Genomic DNA, 27,497 nt, shown 5'->3' on the forward strand with positions numbered 1-27,497 from the left:
CTGGCTGCTGGGGTTTATAATCACTACCCCTGCCACCCAACTGGGTAGAGGGTGGCATTTGAAATCCAGAGGCTGGGCACTGGGTTTTGGGACAGCTTCCCTGAGCCCAGTTCCTAATCCCCAGGAATCTTCCTTGGCTGCAAAACTGCCCAAACCTGGGCAGACTTGCAGCTGTGGCACAGCTGACTCCTGCCCCCTGCATACTTCCCAATGCACTGGATGGGGGCTCTCCTCCCATGGTGGGAACCCTCCCAGGGCTTTGGGAGGAGAGTGCCCCCCTTCCTGCCAATCAGCTGACTGGTGGGATACGGGGCAGGGTTCCCATGGGGCTCCCTCGACAGCTCATCCCTGGGCACATGCCATAGCTGATCCTTGAGTTCTCCTTCAACCCTTGGATTGTGTTTCCCAGGACTTCCAGTTATGCTCACTACTTTTTACCTTTTTTGTGTGCGACATACTCTCATGCTCTGCAACACCAAGCCTTTATACTTCTCAATAAGCTCATTAAATAAGAAACTACTGAGTAAAGGTATAGACTGCATTGCATGGTGAGTAATTGCCACAGGGAATTAAATATAAATAAACAGAATTAAGCTTGCTGAATAAGGCCAAGTAAACTATTTGCTCCAACAGAAATAAAGCCAGGATCACAGCAGGCTGTTAAGGAAGGAGTATCTCTTGCTTTCCTGATAGTCATTTTGGATTCACTTTTTTTTATTCTCCATAAATGTCTAGGTTTTGTTTCTGCCTTTAGAAAACAGCAGGAGAAAGTTATCCTGTGTCCCTGTTCAATTGTACTTGTATCATTTCAGCAGTGATATAAATATCATTATCCTCCCAAGCCTGTTTGCCCATTACTTATGGGTTATTTTTATTTTTTCTTATGCAAAAAAAGAAAGAAAAAAGGAGGGGGAAATCACCAGAATGAAACATGCACAATTTCTCAGAACATTTTGCTTTGCCAGGGAACACAAAATGTGCTTTTGAACCACCTGCTAAAACCAGTTCAGATAACAATAATCCCCTCTGTGCAGGTAATAAGGGTGCTACCATTCCTGCCCTTGCAAACAGCTCATATAAATGGCTCCTTGGAGTTGTAAGGGGAAGGGCAAGAAGAGGATGGCAACAGGAATGTAAATCATTGCTCACATCCTGTGGGAAGTCTGCACAAAGGACAAGAAGTCCCGCCTGTATTTTCATTTATGCAGAGCCCCTTATGCCTTTAAACTTGAACCGTGTTGCCAAGAATCCAAGAACACAGCGGTCCATCTCCTGGACGGGTTCGTGTCTCTGGAACATCCTCCTGCATGATTCAGAGGCTGGACCCTCCGCTTCCTCTGCAGAGTGTGGGTGGGGAAGAGCAGAACCAGCCTCCCTTATTGGAGAAGCTACATGAAATTCAGTGGGGCCAACCTTGCAGAATTTGTCTTTCTCCAGGGCCAATTCTACAGTTTTCCCCACAAGACAATACAAGTTGACCCCTTCTAATCAAGAGGCCCATCCTCCTGTCTTCAGATAGTGACCAAATTCTACGCTGATGGTGGTGGGGGGGGAAAGGGAAAACCACACCGTTCCAAACAGCTGATGTTAACCCATTAGTGACAAATCTTGCATGAATCTTAATTGCTATTTGAGCTAGCTAGTAATTTGCAGTAACCTATATTCCAGTGTGAAAGCCTCACCAAGAAATCTCTGTGCAGTTGTTCTGCTAGTTTAATACAAAGCTCTGGCATACTTTGGTGACTGGAGAGATACTGCCATCAGTTCACTTCCTTTGTGAAACAGCAGAATCTGTTTAGGCAAAAAGGGCTGCATTTTCATTCTTTTGCTCTTACAAGCAGTTTGGTATTTCATCTACTGTTCTCTGCCGTTCAAAGACATATGGTTGCACTTTAAAGCGGGGGTGCAGGGAAAGGTGCATATGTGAGTGAGCTGGAAGGAGTAAGAAATGTCTCTAATTTGTGGTGTCAATGCCACAGTAAAAAACACAGTCCACTTTGTATGGCAGTGATTCAGGGCACTCAGACAAAGTGTAGTGCAGTATATGAAAAGACCAGTTCCTATCAAAGATCGCTGATGGATACAAAGGGTGATTACTGACATTATAGTATTCTGAAGGCACTGCGAAATAAGAAATGATTATTTCAACCAGTTAGCATAATGCACTCTATATATATGCACTCTATATAATGCACTCTCTATATATGCACACAATATGTATATATTCTTTGCCAGACTTTTTCCCTGCCAACATTGATAAATGTCATTATTTTCAGGGGCATTTTTGCTCACATTTTTTCTGGAGAATGGATAATTTTAGACCTATTTTTCTTCTGATGGTACAGGTCATGCTATTTGGCACCCATGCTTCATCCTTTAAAATGGAACTTATTACTTGAGACAGCCAAGCCAGTTTGCAACGACGATATGCAATTCAACAGGGTAAATACTTACAGCAGACTTGCTTGTTAACTTTTGGGTTAATACCAAGTTTAGCATCAAGGACAAATGAAGAGGACCCAAGCCATGGACCCACTCCTATTGCAACCTAGCACTTCCTGGGCATAGCAGGAGGTTTCTGAGTTAAGATAAATGGAACAGTTCATACCCCTGGAAGCTGTCACTTAGACAGGCTCAGATAGGATTCACTTACACCTGAATCATGTTTTCAACTTCTTTGCATCCATGAAGATTAAAGCACATAAAAAATTAAAGCTGAGGTTCTGGTCTCATCTGTTGACTCCAGGAGCTGGAGTCCTAATCATCCCCATGTAGCGCATTGCATGCTGGATTATCTTGCCTCCAGAGAGTCCCCTGCACGCTGGAGGACATCGTGCTTTCTGGCTATTCTTCGATCTGCTTTCCCCTCCCACAGCTTGTACAAGAGCCAGCATCTCCCTGAGCCACAGTCCTGGATAAGGGCAGCTGTAATCTGCCCCATTTACCCCAATCCAACTGAAAACCTCGTAGCAAATCTCTCACGTGGCACATTTCCTGTTTTGTTTAGTTTGTATATCCACTGCTGTAGGCCACGCATGGCTCGTTCCAAGTCCCTTTATTCGCCAACTGCCTCTTTCCTCGGGAAGTTGGAGTCCTCCTCCGATATCCGTCTGCTCCCTGACTATCTCATGCAACTTTCAAGTCATCCCCAGTCACAACAGAGCAGAAGTCCGCTCTTCTTTGAATGCTTCCTGCTCCCCTGAAAACAGAGTTCCTTGCTCCATTGTTGCAAGCATCCCCCTCTCCTATCTTGCTGATCTCAAGAGCTATTCTGAGTCACTCCCCGCTCCAAATGGCACCCAGTTTTGAATCCTCTGCCATTTCTTGGCAGCGAGCGCATCTGACAGAACCAAGCCCTTTGTGAGGTGGCGTTGGTTGCTAGGACGCGCCAAGCTGCAAGGAAACAAAAGGCCTGGCCCTGAATTCCTGCAGCTCCTACGTTGGGTGCCACCTGTGCTACGTCTCACAGTAGACCTGGGTCTGACTACCCTCAACCAAGCGCTGGCTGCGTTCCACGGAGAGGCTGAGATTCCTTAGCCTCGGGTAATGGGGGCAAAGGGGGATGAACAGGGGATGGTGGGAGGAGGGAAGCCTTGTTAAGGTCATGAGTCTGAGTTCAATGACTTGGGATGGGGGACTAGTGTCAATGCGAGGAGACAGTGATGGCAGTGGTTGGGGTGGAACAATTATCAATAGATGTTGAGAACTGGGAGGATGTTGCTATGAAGGAAGCGAGAAAAAAATTGTCAAGCATTGGCTGTCACTTGGGAGAGGAGCGTTTTCCAGTAGCGGTGCAATTGCGTGAAGGGGTATCTAAAGAACGGAGGGGCTTCTTGTCAGATTGGCATTGGCCAAAGAATGTGGAGTGCTACGTGAAGTCTTTTGGAGGGACATGAATTGTCAACTGCAAGGAGCTAATGTTTAAGGGTTAGGGGAAATCATCCAAAGGTCTGTTGGGAGACGTTGAAATGGGCATTTACTAACAGCGGAGTGAAGATGTGCGATAATGGTGGGTAGTTTCCAAAGGCTAAGGCTGAAGATGTTGATGACATGGAAATATTGGGGGGGGGAGTGTTATTGGTATGAAAGCCATACCATAAAAACTGGACAGTTTTTAACAGATATTTTTGGCTTTTGATTTTCCTAGCTTAAGTCCTAGGTATTTGCTGTCTAAATCAGTGGTGCTCAACACATTTGGTCCTGCAGGTGAGATAAGTGGCATGGGGCCAGTCCATGGGCTGGATCTGGTGTACAGGATTTCAGTCTGGATTTCAATTCTTTCCTTCCCATGCATTTAAACAACACTACAATATTAGGGTTTCAAACCCCATGAAGAAAATGCTTAAAACAAAATAAAACTACTTTTACTAATGTTTAAAAGAAGGAAAAGTGATATTACTCTGGTATTTCTACTTTAAATAAATGACTTGAATGTTGAGCCTCAACTACATAATGTCCACTCAAGTGAATTTAGTGCTAGTGAAAGAAGCCAGCCTATATACATTCCAGGATGAAAATCCCATCCTCTTGAAAACCAGAATGTTATTATGGGAGACCAAAAATGAAAGAGTGATGGGGGGAAGTTTGAGGTTCATGCCAAGAGATGTAGAGGGGCACTGAGCAGAAAGCCCAGCTATTTGAAATCTGGTTAGGGTAGGCAGAAGATAAAACAGGAGTTGGGGTAAAAAAAGACTGTCAGACAAAGACACCGAGAGAAAACCAAACTGACAACCTTAGAGGCTGTTGTCTCCCATATTTCCACAGATAGCATAGGTGAGAACTCCTCCATTCTCCCTCAACGATGTTCCTGAGCCCTAACAAGGAGGGAGCACCTAAAACAGCGGTGCTCCACTTTCTGGCCCTGCAAGCCAGATGAATGGCACAGGGCCAGGCCAGGCCAGATCCGGCATACAGGGTCTTTCTGTGGGTACAGTCTGGTGAGCCAGCCCCACTATGCTTGCCAGATGCAGCTCAGAAGCAACCCCATGTGCCAGCCCAGCCCTGCATGACAGATGCCACGGCCCAACTCTGGATCCAGCACATAGGGCCACATTATTTGGTCCATGGGGCCAGAAACTGGGCAGTGGGGGAGGGGTGCAGCATTAATTGCCACAGTTTCCTGATCCACAGCAATTACTATTGCAAACATTCCCCACCACTAAATTTCAGGACCTGTGAGGAGCCCTGCAGGCCAGATTATATGGCCCTGTGAGCTGGATTCAGCTAGCAGCTGAGTACCATTGACCTGGTGTAATGAAATAAATCTTCAGGTTCCAGAACTACATATCCCCTTCCCTCTAACCATGTGTTTTCTCAGCTAAAAGAGACAAGAATGGTTCTGTGTAGGGTAAACTGGACATATATCCACTAAATGATGTACCTCTGGGAGGCACGTACTGCCTCTTCTCTTCTCTTCTCTTCTCTTCTCTTCTCTTCTCTTCTCTTCTCTTCTCAGCATCATGTTATCTCAGAGTCAGAATGGCAATGGAAACGTCAGTATTGCTAGTGCTGATCCAAGCATGCAAGTAGTAATGGGAAATGTTTGATTTGGCATCACTGGTAGTCCCAGGTAGTCACAGATTCGGAGATGGTGTTCAGGAAAGGGCCATTTTCTCAGCCTGAGCATCATAGTCAAGGAAATGGGGTTGTATCTGGATATAGTATAACATTTCATCTCACTGACTGACTGGGAGGTGCTGTGATTAACTGCACGGAGGCCTATCAATGAAAGGCTGTCTGATGAGTGTTGTGGCAGAAGGACTGGGTCTCCTGCCACTTCCGCTCTGCGGCTGATTTGTTTAACAAGGGATGGAATTTCCTTATAGACAACTGGGACTGTGAAGCCCTGCATTCACCTTCCTCTTCCCTTTCCATCCTCTTACTTGCTCCTTTCTTCCCTATAATTTTTCCCATTGCTCTCCTTAAACTAAATATTTGGAATGTAAATTTCTACGCTCACAGCCTGGTTCAAGCGCAATTTGTAGCACGGAGCCTGACGTTCATTTGAACAGCTCGTGAAAGAACCTCTGTGCGGTTCCTGATACACAATCACAATGAATCCTGCAGAACATCGCAGCCTCTGGCCCAAAGCTTTTCCTAGTCACCCAGCGGGACCTGGATTGTCTACAGTGGTTTTCATTCTGTTTGTACTTTGGGTCTTAGGGCGATATGCCTGGTAGATGTACATTGCAGGGTTGCGCGGTTTTGTAAGGGATGGTTGTACGGCATGGTTCAGATAGGAATGATTTTGCCTTGAGCAGGGGGTTGGACTCAAGGACCATTGAGGTTGACACAGTTAGGGCCTGATCCAGTATAACTGGAAGTCTACCTATAGATTTCTTTGGCTATGTCTCAGGCCTTTATTTCCTACTTCTAAAACCAGAAAATATTGATGTGTATCAGGTGCCATGTTGCAGTAAATGCTGGATGTTTAATGACAGCCATTATAGGTGAAACATCACTTCGATCCAATCTGTGTATCCCTGAGATGCATACCATGGATATTACAGAATATGACAATAGATGAGATTATAAAAAAAAATTAGCCATCAATTTTAAAAGAGAAAAAACTGTCAGAAGAAAAAAAAAGTGAATAGACTTTTCCACCCAGAGAAATCTTAGTGTATTCTTGTTTTGTTTTTAAGTCATGTGCACTTAGACTTTGCTCTGAAATTATAGACAGAGCCAGCAAACTGAACCACTTCACAAATTAAACCAGATCTTTCCAAAAGCATTGATAGCTTTTCTAAGAAAATCTTGTCCTTTAATACTTTTACCCATTTCCAGCATAGACAGAGTATGTTATAAAATGGTTATTTTTTTTCCCCATAGGTACAGTAATTATGCCGTATACAGATACGCACATAAGCATCCCGCCACAACTTCCAGAAATATTGAAACAATATACAAAAGGTGCTATCCGAACCCAGCCTCCAGATCTTCTACAATGGTCTGCTGAGTATGTTAAGACTTATTTTTTTCCTAACACATACTTAAAAAACCTCCGAGTAATTCTCAGTTACAAGGGACGTACCAGGTACCATGGAAAAGTTAATTGCTTCAGTGGATCTATTGCTGAAGTCAATTGAGTGCTGCCAGCTAAGGACTGGCCTCTTAGTACAAAAGAAGCTTGTAACCTTATTGAGCACCTGCAACTCTGTGAAGTCAATGGGAACGATGAATGTTCATTTCCTGTCAAGGTTTGCCTTGTGCTGCTAATATTTGCTATAAGTACACTTTCACCTTCTCTTCTTCCCCACTGTGCCTGGACACGTGGTAATTGTAAGTACTTCTACAGGTGGTACATCATTAGGATAATCAAGCCAAAGGCTAAGATATGGGTGATCACTCTGCTCCCTACTGTAATTCATGGCGCTTCACAGAAACAGACATTCGCTGTTGAGTCAGGGGTAGGGGGGATTAAGCTCCAGCCTGGAGGTGATCCAGTGAAGGACCTACCTGCCTACAGCCTCTGTCCCCTAGCCAACCCCTCCCCCCCATTCCAGCACTGTCTGCAGGATGGGAGAGAGGAGAAGGGAGGGAAGGGAGCTCCAGACTGGGGTTTGCCCAGCCTGAGCTGGAGGGAGAGGGAGCTGGGGGGCCATGAGGCACGGGTCTCCAATCCACCTTTCCCCCCTCCAGCTTAGGCTGGGCAAACCCCAGCCTGCAGCTCATTCCCCCTCTTTTCTCCCCCTCACTTCCTACAGACAGCACCAGGGGTAAAGCTGGGCTGATGCAGCACAGCCTCAATTGCACAGAGAGACTGACAGGAGTTAGTGAAGGCGCTCCACTTTTGGATGCCTTCATCTGGACGCTCATTAGATAAGGGTTAATTTGTCAGATGATCGTGCACTTTTAAAGTGCTCTGCAGCCATGCACTTCTGTCAGGGCATGGCTGTAGAGCACTTTCAAGGGGCCAATCACATGACAAATGTAACTTCTATGAGCACCCTCTGTGTCCTCAGATGTATAATTGCTGGCTTGAAATCAGAATGGTTTTAATTAAATTGTTCTGAAAAGCAAGGTTCTACCTATATTCAGCCCTTTAGTAAATTATATACATTTTAGAAGCACTGCTTTTTTCACTCCAAATTCTTCACCATCCAGGAGCAAAGGGGAGTAATGTCTGTTTCTTAAGTGCATTCATCTAGGGTAGCAAGTCAAGTTTTTGAAAACTGGTCAGGGATCATCAGATTGGGATCATCAGGTCAGTATAGGTACAGTGACTTCAGTGAAGGAAGCATATACAAACATACCTATATGTGATTATATGCATGTATCTACATATATGCACTCAAGTCACTGTACCTGTGCAGATTTACGCTGACTCAGGATATGGCCCTGTACCTCTACAACCCCACTACTCCCTTTGTTTACCTCAGAGTAACTCTCCAGTGGTCTCCTCTTCAGTGGATTAGTGGGTGACTTGATCTGAACCATGATGAGGATGACTTTTACATTGTATTTACATACTCTATTACAGGGGTTGGCAATGTTTTTGGGCAGAGAGGCCCGATCCTTGTTGTAGCAGTGCAGCCCTGGTCCCTTTCCCAAGGCCTGAGTGCCAAGCAAAATGCCTTCATGTGCCGTGCTCTGGCACACATGCCAAGGGTTGCCATCCCCTGCTCTACTACATTACAAGGCTTTGTTTTGCCTTGTTGTTGGGGTTTTTTTTACAAGTAGTGTTTAACACAACAGCAATATCCAAAGTATGTTAGATTTTACTTGCTTTTTTTCAAATTTGCCTGCTATGGAGCCTAAATTACTATACAAAGAGTTTTCCCCAGGGCACATCAGTGCCTGGAGTAGCACTAACATTTAAACCAAGGGATCAAATTTATTTATAAGGCAACATGTCCTTTGTCTAATGAATATCCCTCTTCTGAAATGTCAGCCCATCAGCTGATATTGGCATATGTGGATGATAGATAGGGATAAAACTTTTATTAACTGAAGAAAGAAACAAATTGCTTTTGGTAAGTGCACGGAACAATGGGCTTAAAAAATAACAGCCCTGTTCTCTTTCAGTGCTTTCAGCATGTTTGATGTATTATGGCTAAAGCAGGGCTATGTTCTGTCCAGTTTACTCATTTCCAGTAGCACAAAGATATTGCATCTTGAATGCAGTCTGGTTTGAGATTTAACAAAAATCCCAGTGATACCTCTACCACTGTAGTGCTACTATCAGAAGCAGAGTTCTCCATCACCAGTTTGCTTTGTTCACATCACAGAGCTCAGGTCAGAGAAAACTGGGCTGGAAGGAGCAGCCTCACGATCTGATCTAGTCCATCCTTTTATCCCAGGAGGACTAAAGGCATCCAGAATACAGTTTGTAAGAAACTCTATGGTTTCCTTAAAACTTGATTTTTTTTATTTAAAGGCACTGTTTATTCATGAAGGGTACTTTTAACTGCTTGTTAAAGTAGTTTCCTAAATATGAATCAAATTTAGCATGCACTCAAATGCTTTACTGAACTGGGGACAAAATATAATTCCTAAAGAAAAGGACACTATGGGCCTGATTTAACGTCCACTGAATTTAGTGGAACAACTTCCACTAATTACAGTGAGGTTTGGATTAGGTCCTTCAATCCTATCTGTAGCAATCTTTGTGCAGGAGACAAGGAAAAGATGTTTGGTAGTGCAGTACTTTACACATAAAAACCAGTGCAACTTTAAACAAAAACTGCTGCCCACAGACAGCAGAAATGCAGTTGTCTTCTATTTAGTAGCTATAAATTATACTAAACCTTCCTGTTTGATATCTGCTACTGTGAAATACATTTCAAAAGCAGCACTTCTCTGTCTTTTTATCTAGTTACTTTACAGCTGTTGCCCGTGGTGATATTCCTCCAGGTAGGGAACGAACGGAGAGGACCCCTTTATCAAACTGGGCAGACCTCACTCCAGAGATCTTAAAGGTCTTACATCAAAGAGTAAGAAACACCTCGTTTACATTTTGGGGCAAGTACATAGTAGGTAGATGATTTGTATACATATGCTATTTTGCTTCGGTAATTATGATACAGTGACTATATTTTCTTTATGAGGAAATGTAATTGCTTTCAATGTTATGTCTGGAAATACTTGATTCAGTTAATTCAAGTAAATGTGTATGGAAAGTATTAATATATTACCTGGCAGCTTTGAAAAGCATGAAAGAACGAAGAACAGGACCTTTAATATGACTTTTTGGCTGGCTGCAGTAATACAAAACACACTATTCCTTTAACTGGATTTCCTTTGGCCCTGATTGTGAATCTTTCTCATATTGGTGGGTGCCTCATTGTAGCCAAAGGGAGTATTCACATCAGTAAATACATTGGGACACACATCATCGATAGGTTTCATCCTTCCCTTGTCACTCAAGTTCACAGCCTTGGGGGGCTCCTGGATCCTTTGTTGCACCTGGATCTTCAGGTGACAGTAGTGGCTGGGAGAGCCCTTCACCAGCTCCACCTGGTAAGAGGGCTGTGACCCTTTCTTTCAGCTTCAGATCTGATCACCATCCATGCGTTTGTAACCTTGAGGCTAGACTGCTGTATTCTACTACTCCATGTGGCTGCCCTTGATAACTCTCTGGAAGCTGCAGGTGGTACAGAGTGTAGCAGCTTGCCTTGTGATAAGCGTGGGTCTCCAGGAGCATATAAGCCCAATGCTGCCTTAGCTCCCAATAGATTTGGATACAATTCAAGATGCTGGTTTTGATCTACAAGGCCCATAATAGTTTGGGCCCTACATATTTAAGGGGTGGCTTCTGCCTATCTTGATTCCTAAGTTCAGCTGAGAGAAGCCTCCTGCAAGTGCCATGAGTGCACCCAGTTTGCTTTGTAAAAACACGAGAGGTCATCCATGGTAGTGACTCAGCTGTGGCACTCTCTCCTCCCTGGGATTTGCCAGAGCCCAACCTCATCTTTTGGATATGCTATATCTTCTTGTCTGGAAAAGTGTTGAGCAAGGAAAGGAGGGTTTTTTCATATCTTACTCTAATAGTCTATCCGCTTTTATCAGTTATTATGTTTCCCTTATTGTAAGCCCCCCTGGTCCTTTGTTGGGAAGAGTAGAATATTAGTAAGCAAATAATAAATAAGTTCCTTTATTTATAGTTAATTTTACTTGTATTTACATAGTTTGTGATTGACCCCCTCTAGTCTTTAGTTATATTTTCTATGCAAATCAGACTTGCAATGAGCTTTTACAACTGTCCCTGCAAAATGGGTGTCAGGAATTAAATTACTCCTGAAGGCCCTTGGCATCATTAACATAATGTAAATCCAAAGTCACCCTAAATGACATCAGAGCCAAAAGTCTATACAGAGTCCTAATCAAGTTTCCCAAAGGGCCATCATGGGGTATACTGTTGCATGATTAGGCAGATTCAGTATAGTGGGTGGGTCCAGCTACACCAAATATTCTGACACCACTTTTTTTTTGGCATAACACTTTGGTGATAATTACTGTTGCTTGAAAAGTCCTTACCATTTAGTAAATGTAGCTCAAGCACAGTGTTAAGAGCCCTTGAGCATTGAAGGGCCTCTGGCATTTTCTCTTCTGCACTGTGCAGCAAATGATCAAGTCTGTCTATGATGCTTACTAACAGGATGTTGGAGTTAATGAAATTCTGTTTTAAAGATCTGGAAAAGAAACCCAGCTATGGAGACAAAAGGTATTCCTTTTCTCATGACAATCCCATGATATTGTTATATATGTTTCCAGGTGGGTGGGAGACTGATAGTCCATGCGGATGAACTGGCTCACTTATGGAAGGTGCTGAATCTCCCAATAGACTTATTCGAGAGCGTGATGAATGTAGGGCATTTTACTGAAGAAGTTGAATGGCTAAAGTTTTTAGCCCTGTCAAGTAGTTCTCTTGGAGTTGTAAGTATTTCTACACTTTTTATTCATGTGTATTTATATTCTTTAAATAGCTGATTTTGATTTAATATTTGGGTTGTGCCTGGAGTTCGCGCAAAAGGATATTTTAACCATGTTATGGACTGACCCAACCCTCCTGGCTTTGAGCTATAATTTTTAACTATCCCATCTCAGGTACGAATGGAACCAGAATGTTCCTGTAAACCCCAACATAGAGTGCTCTGCTTTCAGCTGATCCATCTATCGGTGCATTGTTAAGATTTGACAACAGGTTTTAGTTACCTATCACTGATAAAGTGGAACATGGATCCTCTTTCCCAACTTCATTCCAACAGCTCACCTTGTTTCACAAATCATCTGCAATTGAGTAAGCGTAAAATAAAACAGATAGAGTGACAGTGGCAGTAATGCTGGCTTCACCTAACTATATTTTTTTTTTCTAAGCTCAATGCCATAGTTGTGACAGCAGCACAGAAGAGAGTCTTTATCTCTACCCTAGTATCCCAAAATCACAGTTAGCAGATTTTGTCTGAGTAATGAATAACTTGGTTAATTCTGGCTTTCTTTACTCTGACTGGTTCAGTTTTTCCCAATTTGAGGAAATGTTATTTTAAGAGAAAATCACTCAGACCTGGACAAAATATCATGCGTCTTTGGAGACAAGACAACATGGGATCATAAGAAAGTAGGGTTGGAAGGGACCTCACAAGGTCATCTAGTCCAACCCCCTACTCAAGGCATGATCAACCTGACTAAACCAACCTAGTCAAATGTCTGTCCAACCTGCTCTTGAAAGTTTGCAAGGATGGAGATTGCACATCTTCTCTAGTCAGCCTGTTCCAGTGCTTGACCACTCTCATAGTCAGAAAGTTCCTCCCCTAGTCTTCAGCCTAAATCTCCCCAGCTGCAGCTTGAAGCCATTACTCCTAGTCTTGTCCCTTACAGCTACAGATGTCCCATCTCCAACCACTCTATAATCTCCCTTCCATTATGTGAACACTGCTATGAAATCCCAGCCTCCCCTCAGTCTTCTCTTCTCCAGACTAAATAACCTTAGTTCTTCCTCATAAGTCTTATCTCCCAGGCCCCTGATCATTTTTGTCACTCTGCTGGACTTTTCCCAAATTGTTCACATCCTTCTGGAAGTGTGAGACCCAAAACTGGACACAGTGCTCCAGGTGAGGCCTCACCAATGCTGAACAGAGCAGAAGAATCACTGCTCTTAATTTTCCAGCATGCTCTTGGCCTTTTTGTCAAAAAGAGTAAACTGGCATCGATGACCTCTACCTAACCCAGGAGGTCTATGGGTCGACTAGGGGAGAGGCATTGCTTGATCTGGTCCTGGCCAAAGGGGAGAACCTGGTGAGTGATCTGCGGATCGAGGAGAAGCTTGGTGACAGCGACCATGAATTCATCACCTTCTTAGTTCACCAAAGAGCAGGCAAACCCCTCAGCAAAACAGAATTCCTCAACTTAGGGAAGGCTGACTTTTGCAAACTGATAGAATTGGTCAGTCAGGCAATTAGAGGCCATACCCCTCCCAGAAAAGAGAGTACACGAGGAATGGTCATCTTTCAAAAACATAATCCTTGAAGCACAGGGCAAAGCCATGCCATCTCACAAGAAATGCAGTCAACGGGCAAGGAAGACCCCATGGCTGAATAAGGAACTGTTGAACCTCATTAAGCTCAAAGGAGTAGCCTACACCAGCTGGAAAACAGGAAGCATTACCAAAGATGATTACTCTGTACTTACCCACAACCAAGAAAAGCCAAGCTACAAACCGAACTTAGGCTTGGTACAGGGATCAAGGACAACAAAAAGTCCTTCTTCAGGTATGTGGGAAATAGGAAAAAGAACAAGGACAGTATTGGGCCCCTGCGAGATCCAGCAGGGCAACTGACATCAGATGCCCTAGAAAGGGCCAATATCCTAAATGACTTTTTTCCATCGTTTTTTCACCCTCCCAGGAGGATCACACTACTAATCTGGGAGCAGGCGACAGACCCAAAATCGATGTGGATCAGGTGAAGGAACACCTTGAGAAACTGGACATTCACAAGTCAGCGGGCCCAGACAGAATGCACCCAAGAGTCTTGAAGGAACTGGCAGACATCATTGCATCTCCTTTGGCAGAGATATTTGAAAAATTGTGGCACTCGGTTGGGGTCCTGGATGACTGGAAAAAAGCCAACTACAAGAAAGGGAGGAGGGATGACCCGGGGAACTATAGACCAATCAGTCTGACGTCCGTCCCTGGAAAAATCCTGGAGAAAATTGTCAAGAGATCCATCAACGCCAGACTAACGAAAGGCAAGCTTCTGAATGCCAGGCAACATGGCTTTGTGACTGGCATGTCTTGCCTGACCAACCTCATCTCCTTCTGTAACCACATAACATGTGTGCTGGACAAGGGAGATGATGTGGACGTCATATACCTAAACTTTAAGAAGGCCTTTGACCTAGCTTCTCATGATGTCCTCAAGGTTACGCTGGGGAACTAATGGCCTTGATCATTATACAGTCCGATGGCTAGGCAACTGGCTATGGGGTCAGACCCAAAAAGTACTAGTTGAAGGGAGCAAATCAACGTGGCACGGGGTGACCAGTGGACTGCCTCAAGGCTTGGTACTTGGGCTGGTACTCTTTAACATCTTCATCAATGATCTGGATTCAGGAGTCAGATGTGAACTGGCCAAGTTCAGATGATACCAAATTATGGGGAAGGGTGGTCACACCACAGGACAGGCAAGGGATACAGGTCAACTTGGATGCGCTCTTAAGGTGGGCCAACCAAAACCTGATGGCCTTCAATGCAGAGAAGTGCAAGGTGCACCCCCAGCATACTTACAGGCTCAGCAGTGCTACACTCACTAGCACCACAACCGAAAGGGACTTGAGGGTCTTGATTGACCACAAGATGAATATGAGCCACTAATGTGATGCTGTGGCTGGCAAAGCTAACCAAACTCTGGCGTGCATCCACCAATGTATCTCAAGCAAAACCAGAGAAGTCATCCTCCCACTTTACTCGGCCCTGGTGAAACCACAGCTGAAGTACTGCATCCAGTATTGGGCCCCCCACTTCAGGAATTATGTGGAGAAGCCTGAGAGAGTCCAGAGGAGAACCACTCATATGATCCAAGGCCTTGAGGGAAGGCTGTACAAGGAGAGGCTGAGGGACTTGGGACTCTTCAGTCTGGGGAAGAGAAGGCTCAGGGGGGACTTGGCAGCCTATGATTACATAAGAGGAATAGATACATCAGGACCTGGGAGAACACCTGTTCACCAGAGCTCCCCGAGGGATAACAAGGTCTAACAGCCATAAACTCCAGGAAGGCCAATTTAGACTTGACATAAGAAAAGTTCTTTACAGTGCGTGTGTTCAGGGTCTGGAAATCATTACGGAAGATGTTGAACAATAGCAGACTCAGGATAGACCCCTGCCGAACCCCACTTGACAACTTTACCCAACTAGACATTGAGAGCCACTGATGATTCCTCGTTGAGCACAATGTTCCAACCAGTTATGTATCCAAGTTACAGTACTTTTATCTAGTCTGTCTTAATGAGTATGTCATGGCAGACAATGTCAAAGCCTTCCTAAAGTCAAGGTATACTACATCCAGCGTTCTTCCCGCATCTACAGAGCCTGTCACTTCCTCATGAAAGGAAATCTGGTTGGTCAGGCATGACTTGCTCCTGGTGAATACATGCTGGCTGTTCCTGATCACCTTGTTCTCCTCTAAGTACTTAACAATGGTTTCCTTGAGGACCTGCTCCATGATCTTTCCAGGTATTTGTGGTCAGGCTGATTGGTCTGTAATTCCCTAGATCCTCCTTCTTCCCTTTGCTAAAGACGGACGCTATATTTTCCCTTTTCCAGTCAGCCGGAACCTCACCCGACTTCCTTGCGTTCTCAAGGGGGATAGCTCATGGCTCTGGAATTACTTCAGCCGATTCCTTCAGTTCCCTAGGGTGCATTTCATCCAGCCCTGCTGATTTGAATGCATCTATCTTTTCTAGGTAACCCTTAAACCATTCATCTACTACACTAGGTTGTTTGCCTCCTTCCCTATCTCTGCTGCCAACTGTGCCTGTCATATGGTACCCGCCCCGATTTGTGAAGAGTGAAGTAAAAAAGCATTAAATATTTAATCCTTCTCTGCATCACTGTGACCAATTGCCTTCTGCACTCCAGGAGGGACCTACGGGATCTTTGGTCTTTCTCTTACTTTTGACAGATTTGTAGAGTCCTTTTTATTGCATCTTGTCACTTTGGGCATTTTTACACATGCAAGCACCACAACGCCAGGCACTTTGAAAAGCACCTGGTGCTGTGATGCTTGCAGTTGTATAAGCAGGGAAATGCATGTCAGCACTGTGAAAATGGTGGTGGTGCGCTTTTGAACTAAAACATGTAGAAAGTGCTTTAGTTCAAAAGCACGCCGTTGCCATTTTCTGCACGCTGACACCCATTTCACCACTCATACAACTGCACGCGATGCAGCGCAGTGCGCGTCAGCTCCTGTGCAGAGCAGGCTCGATTAATCAAGTCTACTCCAAAGTGGCAGATCTCTGGCATGTCAAGGGACCAAAAAGTACATGTATAAATGCCTTTTGTTTCTAGGTTTCGGCCTTTGGTGCTCACTGAAGTTCTGCTACTATTGAGGGAAACTTGCACGTTCTAAATTCGTTTTTTGTCTCCCTGGTGAAGGCTAGAAGCCAGTGCTGATTGAGATTAACAATTCCTCCCTTACAGAAAGAGGCTGCAGTCTTTCTCATAACTTAAAGGAGCTCTAGTTTATGCTAACAGTTTAGCTAACTGCCATCTGGAATCTAATCTTTCCCTGTAGTTAAGACATTTAGAACAGCATCTAAATCTTTCAAATTTGTTTGACTTCTTTTCCTGGGTTATGATGCTTTATAGAGCAAAGAAACTGTGCTGGCTATATTATGTTGTATTCGCTCAGTGGCAGATGAAAACCAAGGGACCGTGCCAATATGATTAGATGTATCTGCTGACTTTGATGCTGCGGCTCTCTTGGCCCGTAGGGCAATAACTCTTCAACCCTGAACAAGCTTTTATTTGGCATACCACCAGGTAATGTCTTGCTCCCACACCTATTAAACTTTAGGCAATTAGGAAGGTTATCAGAAAACCAAGGGTTGTGGGATTTCCATTAGTTTTATGAACCTAGCATAGAAGCCTTAACTTGTCTGGAAACACATGAAGATGAGGGAATAAAACAGAGGCTCAGTGAAGGCAAAACTGAGGTGATGTTGGTAAGTTTGGGGAAGAAATTACGAGATAAATTAGTGCTGAACCAGAAGTTATCAGTTTAAAGCAGAAATTATTGGTGAAATGTCCTACCCCATGCTGGCAGATGGTCAGAGTAGATTATGATAATGATCTCTTTTGTCTTTAAAATCTATCGCTCCACTTGTGAAACAAAAGGAGTGATACAGATCTTACAGAGAGTTAATTAAAATCTTGAAAGGGCATTATGTCATTGGTTCTGGTGGTCAATACAATCATTTCCAGTATTGATGACAACACTTGCCTTATCTTGAACACCTGCAAGTCTTGAAAACCAGTCCAATTTAGAGACAATTCTCTTCAGAGATCATATTTCCTGTATTTTCCTTCTCCTTCATTCATCATTTTGGTCATTTCCATTAAAATGGGATATTTCTGCTCAGAAATGCATGTTTTGCTGCAATTTATCTTGCAATGTCATAATATTTTAGTTGTGAGATTAGAATTAGGTGTCATGGGGATAAATATGATATCTCAGATAAGTTTTGACTTTCAGTGAGCAATAAAGAACTGATCAAATATTAGACAACAAAATTACTGTGTCCATGTAACCCTCCCCATTAATGAAAAATGTTTATATCAGCAGAACTGCTTCAAAACAGAGTTTTGATACAATCTTCCATGAAATTCCAGTGGCTTTTTTTAATAAAGAAAATATTTATATATGAACTTATTTTAGAGAAATAATGAAGGATCCTTTGTTAATTTAAGAACTGTAGGGCTGGTCATTATGCAATCATCTGGCACCATCTTGTGGAATAAAGAAGATGTGCATGAAACTTTACATTGCTATTAAAAGTGTCATCACTAGTTTATCAAGCTCAAAATATTGTGGACCTTAATGATACTGTCCCCTAATGATGAGACAATTCATTATATTTTGATGAATTGAATAATCCTTAGTCTGATCATATAATCCTGCTGAATGCTCCTCAGTGGGATTTTATTGTCTTTTCATATGAGCAGTATCCAGCCAAAACTGAACATGTTTGAAAAAAATCCCAACCCATTGCACATTAGGATGTCAGAATTCTAGCCATCCTTCTATAATAAAGGATTATCAGATAAGAATGTATCTGGGACCTGCATACTCATGTCAGCTCCACCAGAACTCTTGTGATTTCAAGACTCAGTTTTACAACCCCCAACATTCGTATAGCTGTTCTTTTCAGAACTGTTGTTTTAACAAGTCGAGATTCTTGGCCAGGAGGATTTTAAATATCATTTTAGAAGTCCGTTCTTTGAATCTAAAGTTAATTTTACAAATGATGAACTCTAGGAGGTTTAAGTTTAGCATCAGGCACACCAATGGAACATCATGATGCACCAAAAGAAGGCATAAAGGTTCACGCTTGTATCACGTTAATGCTTTCTACATTTATGAAGCGCTGCTACAACAGAACCATGCACGCCAGCAATTAGAAGTATTACAGCGTGGCAGTGGTACTGCCTGATTTTTAAATATACAACTCGCTTTCAAAAACGATTACTTGCTCAGTGGAAATGTTGGGTGGTGAGGGGTGTACACAGCTCACATTGGTGATGGTTGCTCACATTTAGATTCATAGATTTTTAAATGCCAGAACAGGCTCCTGTGATCCTTAAACTGATTCCCTGAATGACACAGGCCATAGCTTTTCTGTGAATTAATTCCTGCTTTAATTCCAATATATCTGACTGAATGCGAGTGCGACTTTTTGGTTTCCGCTAATGGAAAACCCACCACAACACTGTGTAAGTCTGTTCAGTGATTAATTGCCATCTCTTATTTCTTATCTAAATTTGTCTTGCTTCAGCTTCTTCTTATGCCATTCTCTCTCAAATGGAAGATCTCCTTTTTAACAAAAGTCTGTTCCCACATAGGTATTTTTACCTGATATCAAGTCACCTCTTACCCTTTTTTCGATAAAAAATAGATTGGACTCCTGGCACATAAGTTAATAGGCATATTTTCTAGTTCTTTAATAATTCTTTTGGATCTTTCCCGAGGAATACCTGGGCACTTCTGCCACAGTGGTGGCCAGGATGACAGCAGAAGGGCTGTTATTGGGCACTGCTGGTGCCCCAATCACTCCTCCCTTCCCCCCTTTGCTACACTGCTTGACTTTTCCTGTACCTCATACAATTTTTAACATTTTTGAAAGGTGAACACCAGAACTGGACACTGTAATCTAGTTGCAATTGCACTACCGCCAAACAGAGAGGTAATATAACCTCCCTCCTAGCACTCAGCCCTCTCCTAATTATGTATCTGAAGTCTGCATTGACTCTTTTGGTTACAGCATGTCACTGGGAGTTCCTGTTTAGCTGCTGATCCACCCTGACCCCCAAATCTTTTTCAGAGCCTCTGTCTGCTGGGATAGCACCCCCCACCCCCCAGCCTCTAAATACAATCTGCACTTTTTTGCTCCTAGAATTATTACCTGTCCTCTTTCATCATTTCACTGTTCCTAATCTTTACATCATAAGTAAACATTATACATAATGATGTTATGTTTTCTTCTTTGACATTACTACAAATGTTTAAAAATGTCCATTAGACTATTAGGTCTATTGATGATGATGATTCCCTTTTTACAGTTTTATGCAGAGGTCCATCAGTATGTCACTTTTTAATCCATTAAATGGGTATTATGTTGATTCTGTATCATCTAGTTTTAAAGGTCATATCCTTGTAAGACAAATCCCATAAATCCCGATATATTATGGCAATACTATTACCTGCTTCAGCTAAACTTGCAATCTCATGAAAAAAATATCATTAGTAAGACAAAATGTTTTCCATTAATGTTATCACCTTTCTTTAATTTATTATTTGAGTCTCATGTCAGCTATTCCAGTATTTTGTCTAGGATCAATGTTGTACTGACAGGTTTTACTACCTGATTAACATCTACCCAAGTTACAGCTGGAAAGGAAAAGTATTTCATAATCACTGTAGGATCTAAAAACATCATTTGTTTTTCCCAACTACAGAAAAGAAATTTATACTGAACCCTCTGCCTTCCTTGCATTATTGACAATTCTACCATTTCCACTGATTAATAGACCAATACACTGTTAGGAATCTTTCTGTTCCTAACTTACTTTTAAAAACTCTGTCTGTCCTTAATTCTGCTGGTCATACTATTCTCCTTGTGTACTTTTGTTCCATTAATCCATGTTCCACAACTCCTATTTTCTAACTAATACTAGTTACTATCGCCTCCTTTTTTCCATTTGTTATATACCTATGTTATAGCTGGTGGAACTTCCCCTTTTCCTCAGGCAGGTTTTGTCTTATTTTATTTTTAATCAATTGTGGCTTTTGGGCTGTCTAGCACAGTGGTTCTCAACCAGGGTGTCACAAAACCCTTTCCAGGGTGCCACAGCCCTGGTGCCACCACAGCCACATGAAGCTCTCTGCATGGGGCAGCAGTGCTGTCACATTTCTCCGCCACCACAGCAGGGAGCAGGGCCTGAAACAGTAGCTCCACCGGGGGCTTCCTCTGTGCTGCAGTGGAAGGACACAGCTCCAGCTGGTCACAGACCATCCCAGGCAGGGAGAGTGGCTAGGGAGGGATCCAGGCAGGGCTCACTTTGAACCAGGTACCCTTCAGCAGCATATGGAAGGATTCACAGGGAATTCACAGGGAAGGGAAAGATTCACAGCACTCATTGTCCAGAGGACTCTTCCTCCAGGCAGCAGCCCAGCCCAGCCCAGCCCTCCACTACTGGGGCTGACAGAGCTGCCCAAAAGGCAACCCAGGCATGTGAGTGAAGAGGTTGTGGGACTGAGGCCCACAGGGAGCCCTCTCCCAGCAGGATTACCTATCATGCCAGGTCATGAGCAGCCAAATCTGGGGGTCACTCAGGGTCAGAAGAAGCAACCAAGATCCAAGGGGAGTGTGCAGTCCAAGCACAGGGGAGCCAGGAAGCCAGAAGATGTCTGGGGAACCAAGTCATAGATCCAGAGGGCTGGGCACAGCACAGGGTCAAGAGGCCAGCAGAGTCAGTTTTCTAGGAGATCAAACTGGAGTCATTTTAGGGATCCAAAGGACATTTTTACACGTGCTGTAGTTGTGGAGCAGGATGCTTTAATTAGCAAACTGCACTCATTAAAAGCACACGAGCATCACTGAAAAATGGTGACGGGGTGCTTTGAACTAAAGCTTATTGAACGAGCTTTAATTCAAAGCACCCTGATGCCATTTTTCAATGCTTGGACGTTGATACATGTGATGCTAGAGTCTGCTGGAGAGCGTTTATTTCCGTGTTCCAGCAGACTCGATTGATCGAATCTACTCTGACGCACTGGATTTCCAGCATGCCGGAGCTGGTTTCCTGCACATCTATAGGAGTCCAAAGAGTCAGGCCAAACTCAGGATCCATGGGCAAGCCAAGCCAGGTAGCCAAAGACTCCATCAGGGACCCAGTAAAGACAGAAGCCAAGCATGAGGCAATCTGAGTACAAGATTGAGCCTTGCTGCCCAGATACTTTCTCTTTCAGGTCAGGGGTTTTTTATAGGAAGGGGTGAAAGGTTACCTGAGAGGGGAGGGGTGGCTAGGCCTCTATATCAGGTTCTGACCACCGATGTCTACCCCACTGCTCAGCTGAGGAGGTGGCAGACTGAGATGAGTGGCTACACCAGGCAGACTAAGGCCCCAGGTTTAAGGTTCCAGCCTGATGTTTCCTGTGAGATCAGATCTGACTGTTCTCATCATGCCGCATGGCCCTGCTTCCTGGCATTAGACATCAAAACAATAGCACCCAACCAAGGTGCTACCAAATTCAGAGAAGTGATGTAGGGTGCCTTGGGTTGAAAAGGGTTAAGAACAACTGGTTTGGTAAAATGTTCTTAATTCTCAGTAGCCATTTACATTTTCCTGTTTAAATTATTTTCCCTAGCTCACTGAACTCATAATAGTTTTCAGCTTTGTGAAATTTGCCTTTTTAAAAGCCCAGGAACACATATTACTGGTAGATTTAAATGTGCCATGTGTAAACAGAATAATAAAGGATTGGTTGCATTTAAGTAACAACTATTTGACTTCTACAGTCAGTTCCCCTCTCCTCCTAAAATTATGTTTCATTTAAAATAACCTTCATCATGTTGGCTGTAATACTTTTTGAGTTAGGAAACTCATCTAAAATTTTTAGGAATTTTAAGGATGTGTTAAATATTGTTAGAATGAGACACCCAGTCAGGTTGAAATCCCCATGATAACTCAGCTTATTTTTTCCAACCTAGCCTCAATATATCATACTCTTCTGGTGTGATTTAGTGATCTGAAACTGCTTCTATCATCTGTTTCCTTCTTTTTATTTGCTTCCTATACTTTCTAAGGGAGACAACTTGGTTTCACCTGAGTTGATGATAGCTGTCATACACTTTTAACTTCCTAGCTCACAAGAACACATCATGCTGAACAGCAGTTATTCCTCCTTGATGTTTATACATTTTTAAATCTTGTAAACAGCTTTGTGGATCCATCTCTGATCTTTTCATATGCTTGGACTGTAAAATTTTTTGGCCAGCTTTTGGGTGTTTCTACAGTGCCTAGCACAGATGATTTAGTATTATCAGAGTAAATAATACTAACATAGTATTTTTATTATTCACAATGCCCCTAAACTTTTACTTTTTACACCCAGGCCAGGTACAGACATTGCACTTTTACCAGTATAAGTGATTGGAAACTGGTTTATGCCCATAACAGAACAGAAATTTGGCACATGCAAACTGATTTAAAAATGGCATCACCCGGTCTAAGATTTGCTTTCTCCGCCACCACCAAAGAGGGAATGTGTCTTTTGTTCACTACCAATCTCAACTACGCTGCTTACAGAAAACCATGTAACATAGATCAATTCCAGCTTGGGTTTTTTGCATGTCTGTACCTAGCCTTAATCTTTTTCACTTGTGTTCATTGAACCTTGTCTTATCACCTCACTCCTCTAGCCCTTAAATTATTTTTGTAACTATTATTTGAATTCATTCCAGTTTGTCAGACCTCTTCCTGTCACTAAGAACTTTAGACAGTGCTGACTCATTCATCATAGTAGGATTCTTATACCTCTGATCTGTGATATGATATATCTAAGTATAAAGTCTGCATTCATCATGGGGTGTTTTCTGCTAATATATTCCATTATAAACTTGTACTAGGCTTGTTTTCCAGATTGACAATGCTGCAATTCAGATTTCACCTTCCTGTTAATTAATTGAGCTTGTTTCCCAAGAGGCTTAGTTTAGGATGAATGTCCAGGATGAATCTTATTTTGGTGTTTTCCTTCTCAAGACTGTTAACTCTTCAGGTCCTTTATGTTGCTCGTTTGACTTCAATGTCAATTTGCTTGAATTAGGGCTTTGTGCTTACAAGGTTTTTACTTGATTGTGGTTTGGATTCACTCCCATACAAGGAACATGAAACCCTCATTCACTCCTGCACAGATTACACAGGCTTCAATTCCAAGTGCACAGAAGTAGGTGGGTGATATGACTCCTTCCTAGACAAAATGGGTATGGAGGGACCAGGAAGTGACACGCTAACTCGACTCCCTGGATGCACTAGACCAGTATAAAAGGGTCACAATTAGCTGCTGATACAGTCAAGAAACAAATTGTTTCTCAGACTGAGTAAGGAGGAAACGAGGAGGAAACTGAGGCTCAAAGACTGTGACTGACAGGGGTGGAGCAGGTCAAAACCATAACTAGACTGTAGCCCTCAGTGATGGCTGTAAAATCAATGTACCATTTATCATATGAATAATAATGACGCACATTTATTTGCAATGAAAGATACTATTCTAATCCCAAAATCCTTGTTCTAGATCCTCAGTAAAGGTGCTAAATAAAACCCAAGTCTCAATTCAGACCCTAGAGATCCCCAGAAATTCTCTCCCCAACCCCTTTCATTCAGACATTACCATAATGCTCTTTTTTAGTTATGTCTTTTCCACTAGGTTTCTGACAATCTTCCTCTCTGTACCTAGGCATATAGGATATTAACCTGTCTATTAATAGCAGCAAATTGAGGCAGTTTCATTGTTTTAATCTGTTTACTAGAATATCACAAAAACTCTGAAGATCATATGTGAGGTTTTATCCAATGATGACAGTGGACCTGCACGTATTCCTTTTAGCACTTTCCAGTTTCTCTACACGTACATTGCAGAAGTAGATGGGGAGATTTCATTATCCCACGTCAACAGAATGCTCAATTACATTGAACAGGAGATGTAAGTAAGCCTGTATCAATTGGCAACCACAGTTAAAGGTGCATTCATCAAAGATGTGTGTTTATACTGTAGATCTTAAATTACAGGGAGGCTGGGAAAACAGGCAAGGAGAAGGGGTAGAAGAAAAGGGAGAGGGAGGGCAGAGCAAGAAAATAGACTAGGGAAAAATGAAATTGGCAGAGAGGTGAAGGAGAAAGTCTGCTAAAGCAAGGGCATCCAAGGTAATCTGGAGAAAGCAACAAAGGATATTCATAATGAGGGAATGAAAAGACAGGAGAAAGAAAAAGAGTGTTGTTTTGTTCAATAGCACCAAAGGTGTACTAGATTCTTTGCAGCTGACAAAGTCAGTGTCCCAACCCCAGAATTTTACATTCCTGATGAAAACACAGGCCTCTCTCACTTCAACTTTAAACAATTATTATTACTATTTAGTATGTGTATAGCACAACTGTATACCCCACTGTGTTAAACAAGAAACAAGCCCTTACCCTATAGAACTTACATTTTAAGAGACATACCCCTAGCTGGCATAAATTGCCATTAGTGTCACTGATTTCCAAAAGGGATAACAATTTACAGAGGCTACGGATTTGCCACTCAAGGCACAAATGTACAATACAAATCAGTAGAAGAGCAAATAAATGTGCCCAAAGCATTGAATGATGCTTATAATAATGCTATAGAAGGGTAATGTCTGTATTTTTATGTAAAGAAGGAAAGCATCTTGGTGTAAATGAATAAAATGCTTGTTCTAACTACAGGGAATGTCATGAAGAGGCATAATTTGGAGTGGAGGAAAGAGACAAAGTGCTCGATACATCTCCTACTACCATCAAAGCAAGCATTTCACTGGTTTCAGTGGGAACTGGTGCAGGTCCAATTAATACAGTTTAGAACAGTGGTACTCAATCTTTTGGCCCCAGGACTCCCCACAAGTCAGGAAATTTACCAGCAGGAAACAGCAATTAATGCTGCCCTCACTCCCTCACCACCAAATTTCCAGATCTGTAGGGAGACCCACATGGCGTCAGAGGCAGAGCACCACTGGTTTAGAGAAAAACGTGTCAAAGGTTTAGAGAGCAGGAAGTCAGTGACACTGGGGAAGTTTGTTCTGTATGCTCATGATTAAAACACAGGACTCAGTGACTTCAGCTAACAAATCTGTATTTCATTCTTCACACAGCATTGGACCAGATGGTCTAATTAAAGTGAATGATTTTACCCGGAATCCTCAGGTCAAGCTGGAATAAGAGCAAAGCTTTCCAGCAGTATGATAGCAGATAAATGAAGGAAGCTGCTGCTGAATAACTCTTACCAACTGGTCCTTCATTGACTTTTCTTCTGTCTGTTAATAAACAATTTGGCAAAGAATTCAATAAAAATGTGAGAGTGTGGTTTAAGAAAGAATGTTAGTGAAATGGAATCTTCTTACACGCTAATAATTAGAGCATGTCATAAATTTTATGCAGGAAATTTTCCCATGAAAATTCAATGTTTCTGAAACTGAAAATTTTGCCAGAAAATGTCACTTCCAAAAAACTTTTGTTTCTTCACAAAAAAATTCAAAACAAAGAAAATAATTTTGAATCAATGTTTTGCAACAAAATGAAAAATGTTTATTTAAAATGTCATGCTATTTCTACACTGATTTCCCAGTGAATCTCAGATCTAGCTCAAGGTCTCAGACCATCTTAGACGTGTGTCATGGTTTGCATTCAGTGGGTGTGCATGCGTGGTCTGCAATGCCTCAAAACTGTTTGAGGCACTGTAAACTGCGCACAGTGCATGCACACCCATTTGCTGCACTGCTAATTAGCAGCACGGCACCCAAATTTGTCACCAGGAGATTCCTGGTATAAAAAAAAAACAAAAACAAAAAAACTCGACTAAAATAAGTGCGGTGCATGCAGCAGATGCGTGTAGTGCCAGAAATGGAGCCTGACCAGCCACAGCCACACTCTGATGCTGGCTGGGCTCTGACTGAGTGGCCAGATTGGTGCTGCTGCTGCCTTGGGAGGCTCCCAGGGCCCCAGGTAAGGCTGTTGAGGCCAGCACAGTTGCTGGCCCCAGCCTCTCCCACCCCATCCAGATCAATTTGCTACATGCCACAGTATCCATGCACGGGCATACCCTGGGACAAGCAGGGGCACAAACATGTGCCACTGCTATTTGTGCAATGGGAAATGCACACCTTGCATGTGTGCATTTATCTGGACACTCCCAGTATGTCTAAAAGACAGTCTATTGCTCCAGGATGAAACCTATGGTCATGAGTATATTTTGAGAAGTCGGGTACAGATGATGTGGCACATCATCACATATAATGTAATGCATCTTTTTCTCCAATTAAAGAAAAATACAAGCTTTACTAACACACCAGGTGGCCAGTACTATAGTATTCAATTTAAGATCAAAGCAAAAACATAACTACTGGACTGTGCACTGATTTCCTAGATTATATATACAGCTTTAAAAAGCACAACAAGCTGGAAAAAAATAGTCAAAAGATATTGTCCCATTAGTCCTGTAGTCATTATAGTTAAATATACTTCTATTATTCAGTTTTGTAGGACTACATCTAGCCTTCTTGAACATCTTGACAGTCCCTCCAGCTTCACTGTCAATCAGTTCTACACCTGAGTTAAGGTTTTTAGCTAGAGCTAGAAACAAACTACAGGGCTGTGAAATAGAAGAGAGACATTACCAGGAATGGCTAACAGACAGCACAGCTGAAGAACAAAGGACAGTGGGGTAGGAATGGTGGGACAACAAGACCATTAAAAAGGGTAGAGGGTTGTTAATAATTGTGGTATGAAAGGTGATCAGCAGGAATCAGGGAGATTATAACTCATCATTAGAAGCATAGAAAATGAGGGTTGGAAGGGACCTCAGGAGGTCACGTCTAGTCCAACCCTTTGCTCAAAGCAGGACCAGCCCCAACTAGATCATCTCAGCCAAGACTTTGTCTAGCTGAGTCTTAAAAACCTCCAAGGATGGAGATTCCACAACCCCTCTGGGTAACTTGTTCCAGGGCTTCACCACCCTGCTAGTGACAGAGTTTTTCCTAATATCTAACCTAAA

The 27,497-nt window shown here is 42.7% G+C and overlaps 2 protein-coding genes across 2 annotated transcripts in view; one reads left to right on the plus strand and one right to left on the minus strand.

Annotated features, from left to right (window-relative positions):
* LOC102560984 (tetraspanin-7) overlaps positions 1-27,497 on the minus strand; it is a 250,189-nt gene that overhangs the window by 187,093 nt on the left and 35,599 nt on the right. The gene's annotated exons all lie outside the window — the stretch shown is intronic.
* On the plus strand, positions 3,406-25,805 carry LOC102560522 (ropporin-1). Its single transcript, XM_006258663.3, has 6 exons — positions 3,406-3,543; positions 6,832-6,958; positions 9,818-9,935; positions 11,716-11,877; positions 24,244-24,416; positions 25,600-25,805. Exons 2-6 carry the CDS (start codon positions 6,843-6,845, stop codon positions 25,664-25,666), a joined length of 636 nt encoding a protein of 211 aa, XP_006258725.1. The 5' UTR covers positions 3,406-3,543; positions 6,832-6,842; the 3' UTR covers positions 25,667-25,805.

The sequence above is a fragment of the Alligator mississippiensis genome, chromosome 4 (genome assembly GCF_030867095.1).
Source record: "Alligator mississippiensis isolate rAllMis1 chromosome 4, rAllMis1, whole genome shotgun sequence".
In the NCBI taxonomy this organism is placed as follows: Eukaryota; Metazoa; Chordata; order Crocodylia; family Alligatoridae; genus Alligator; species Alligator mississippiensis.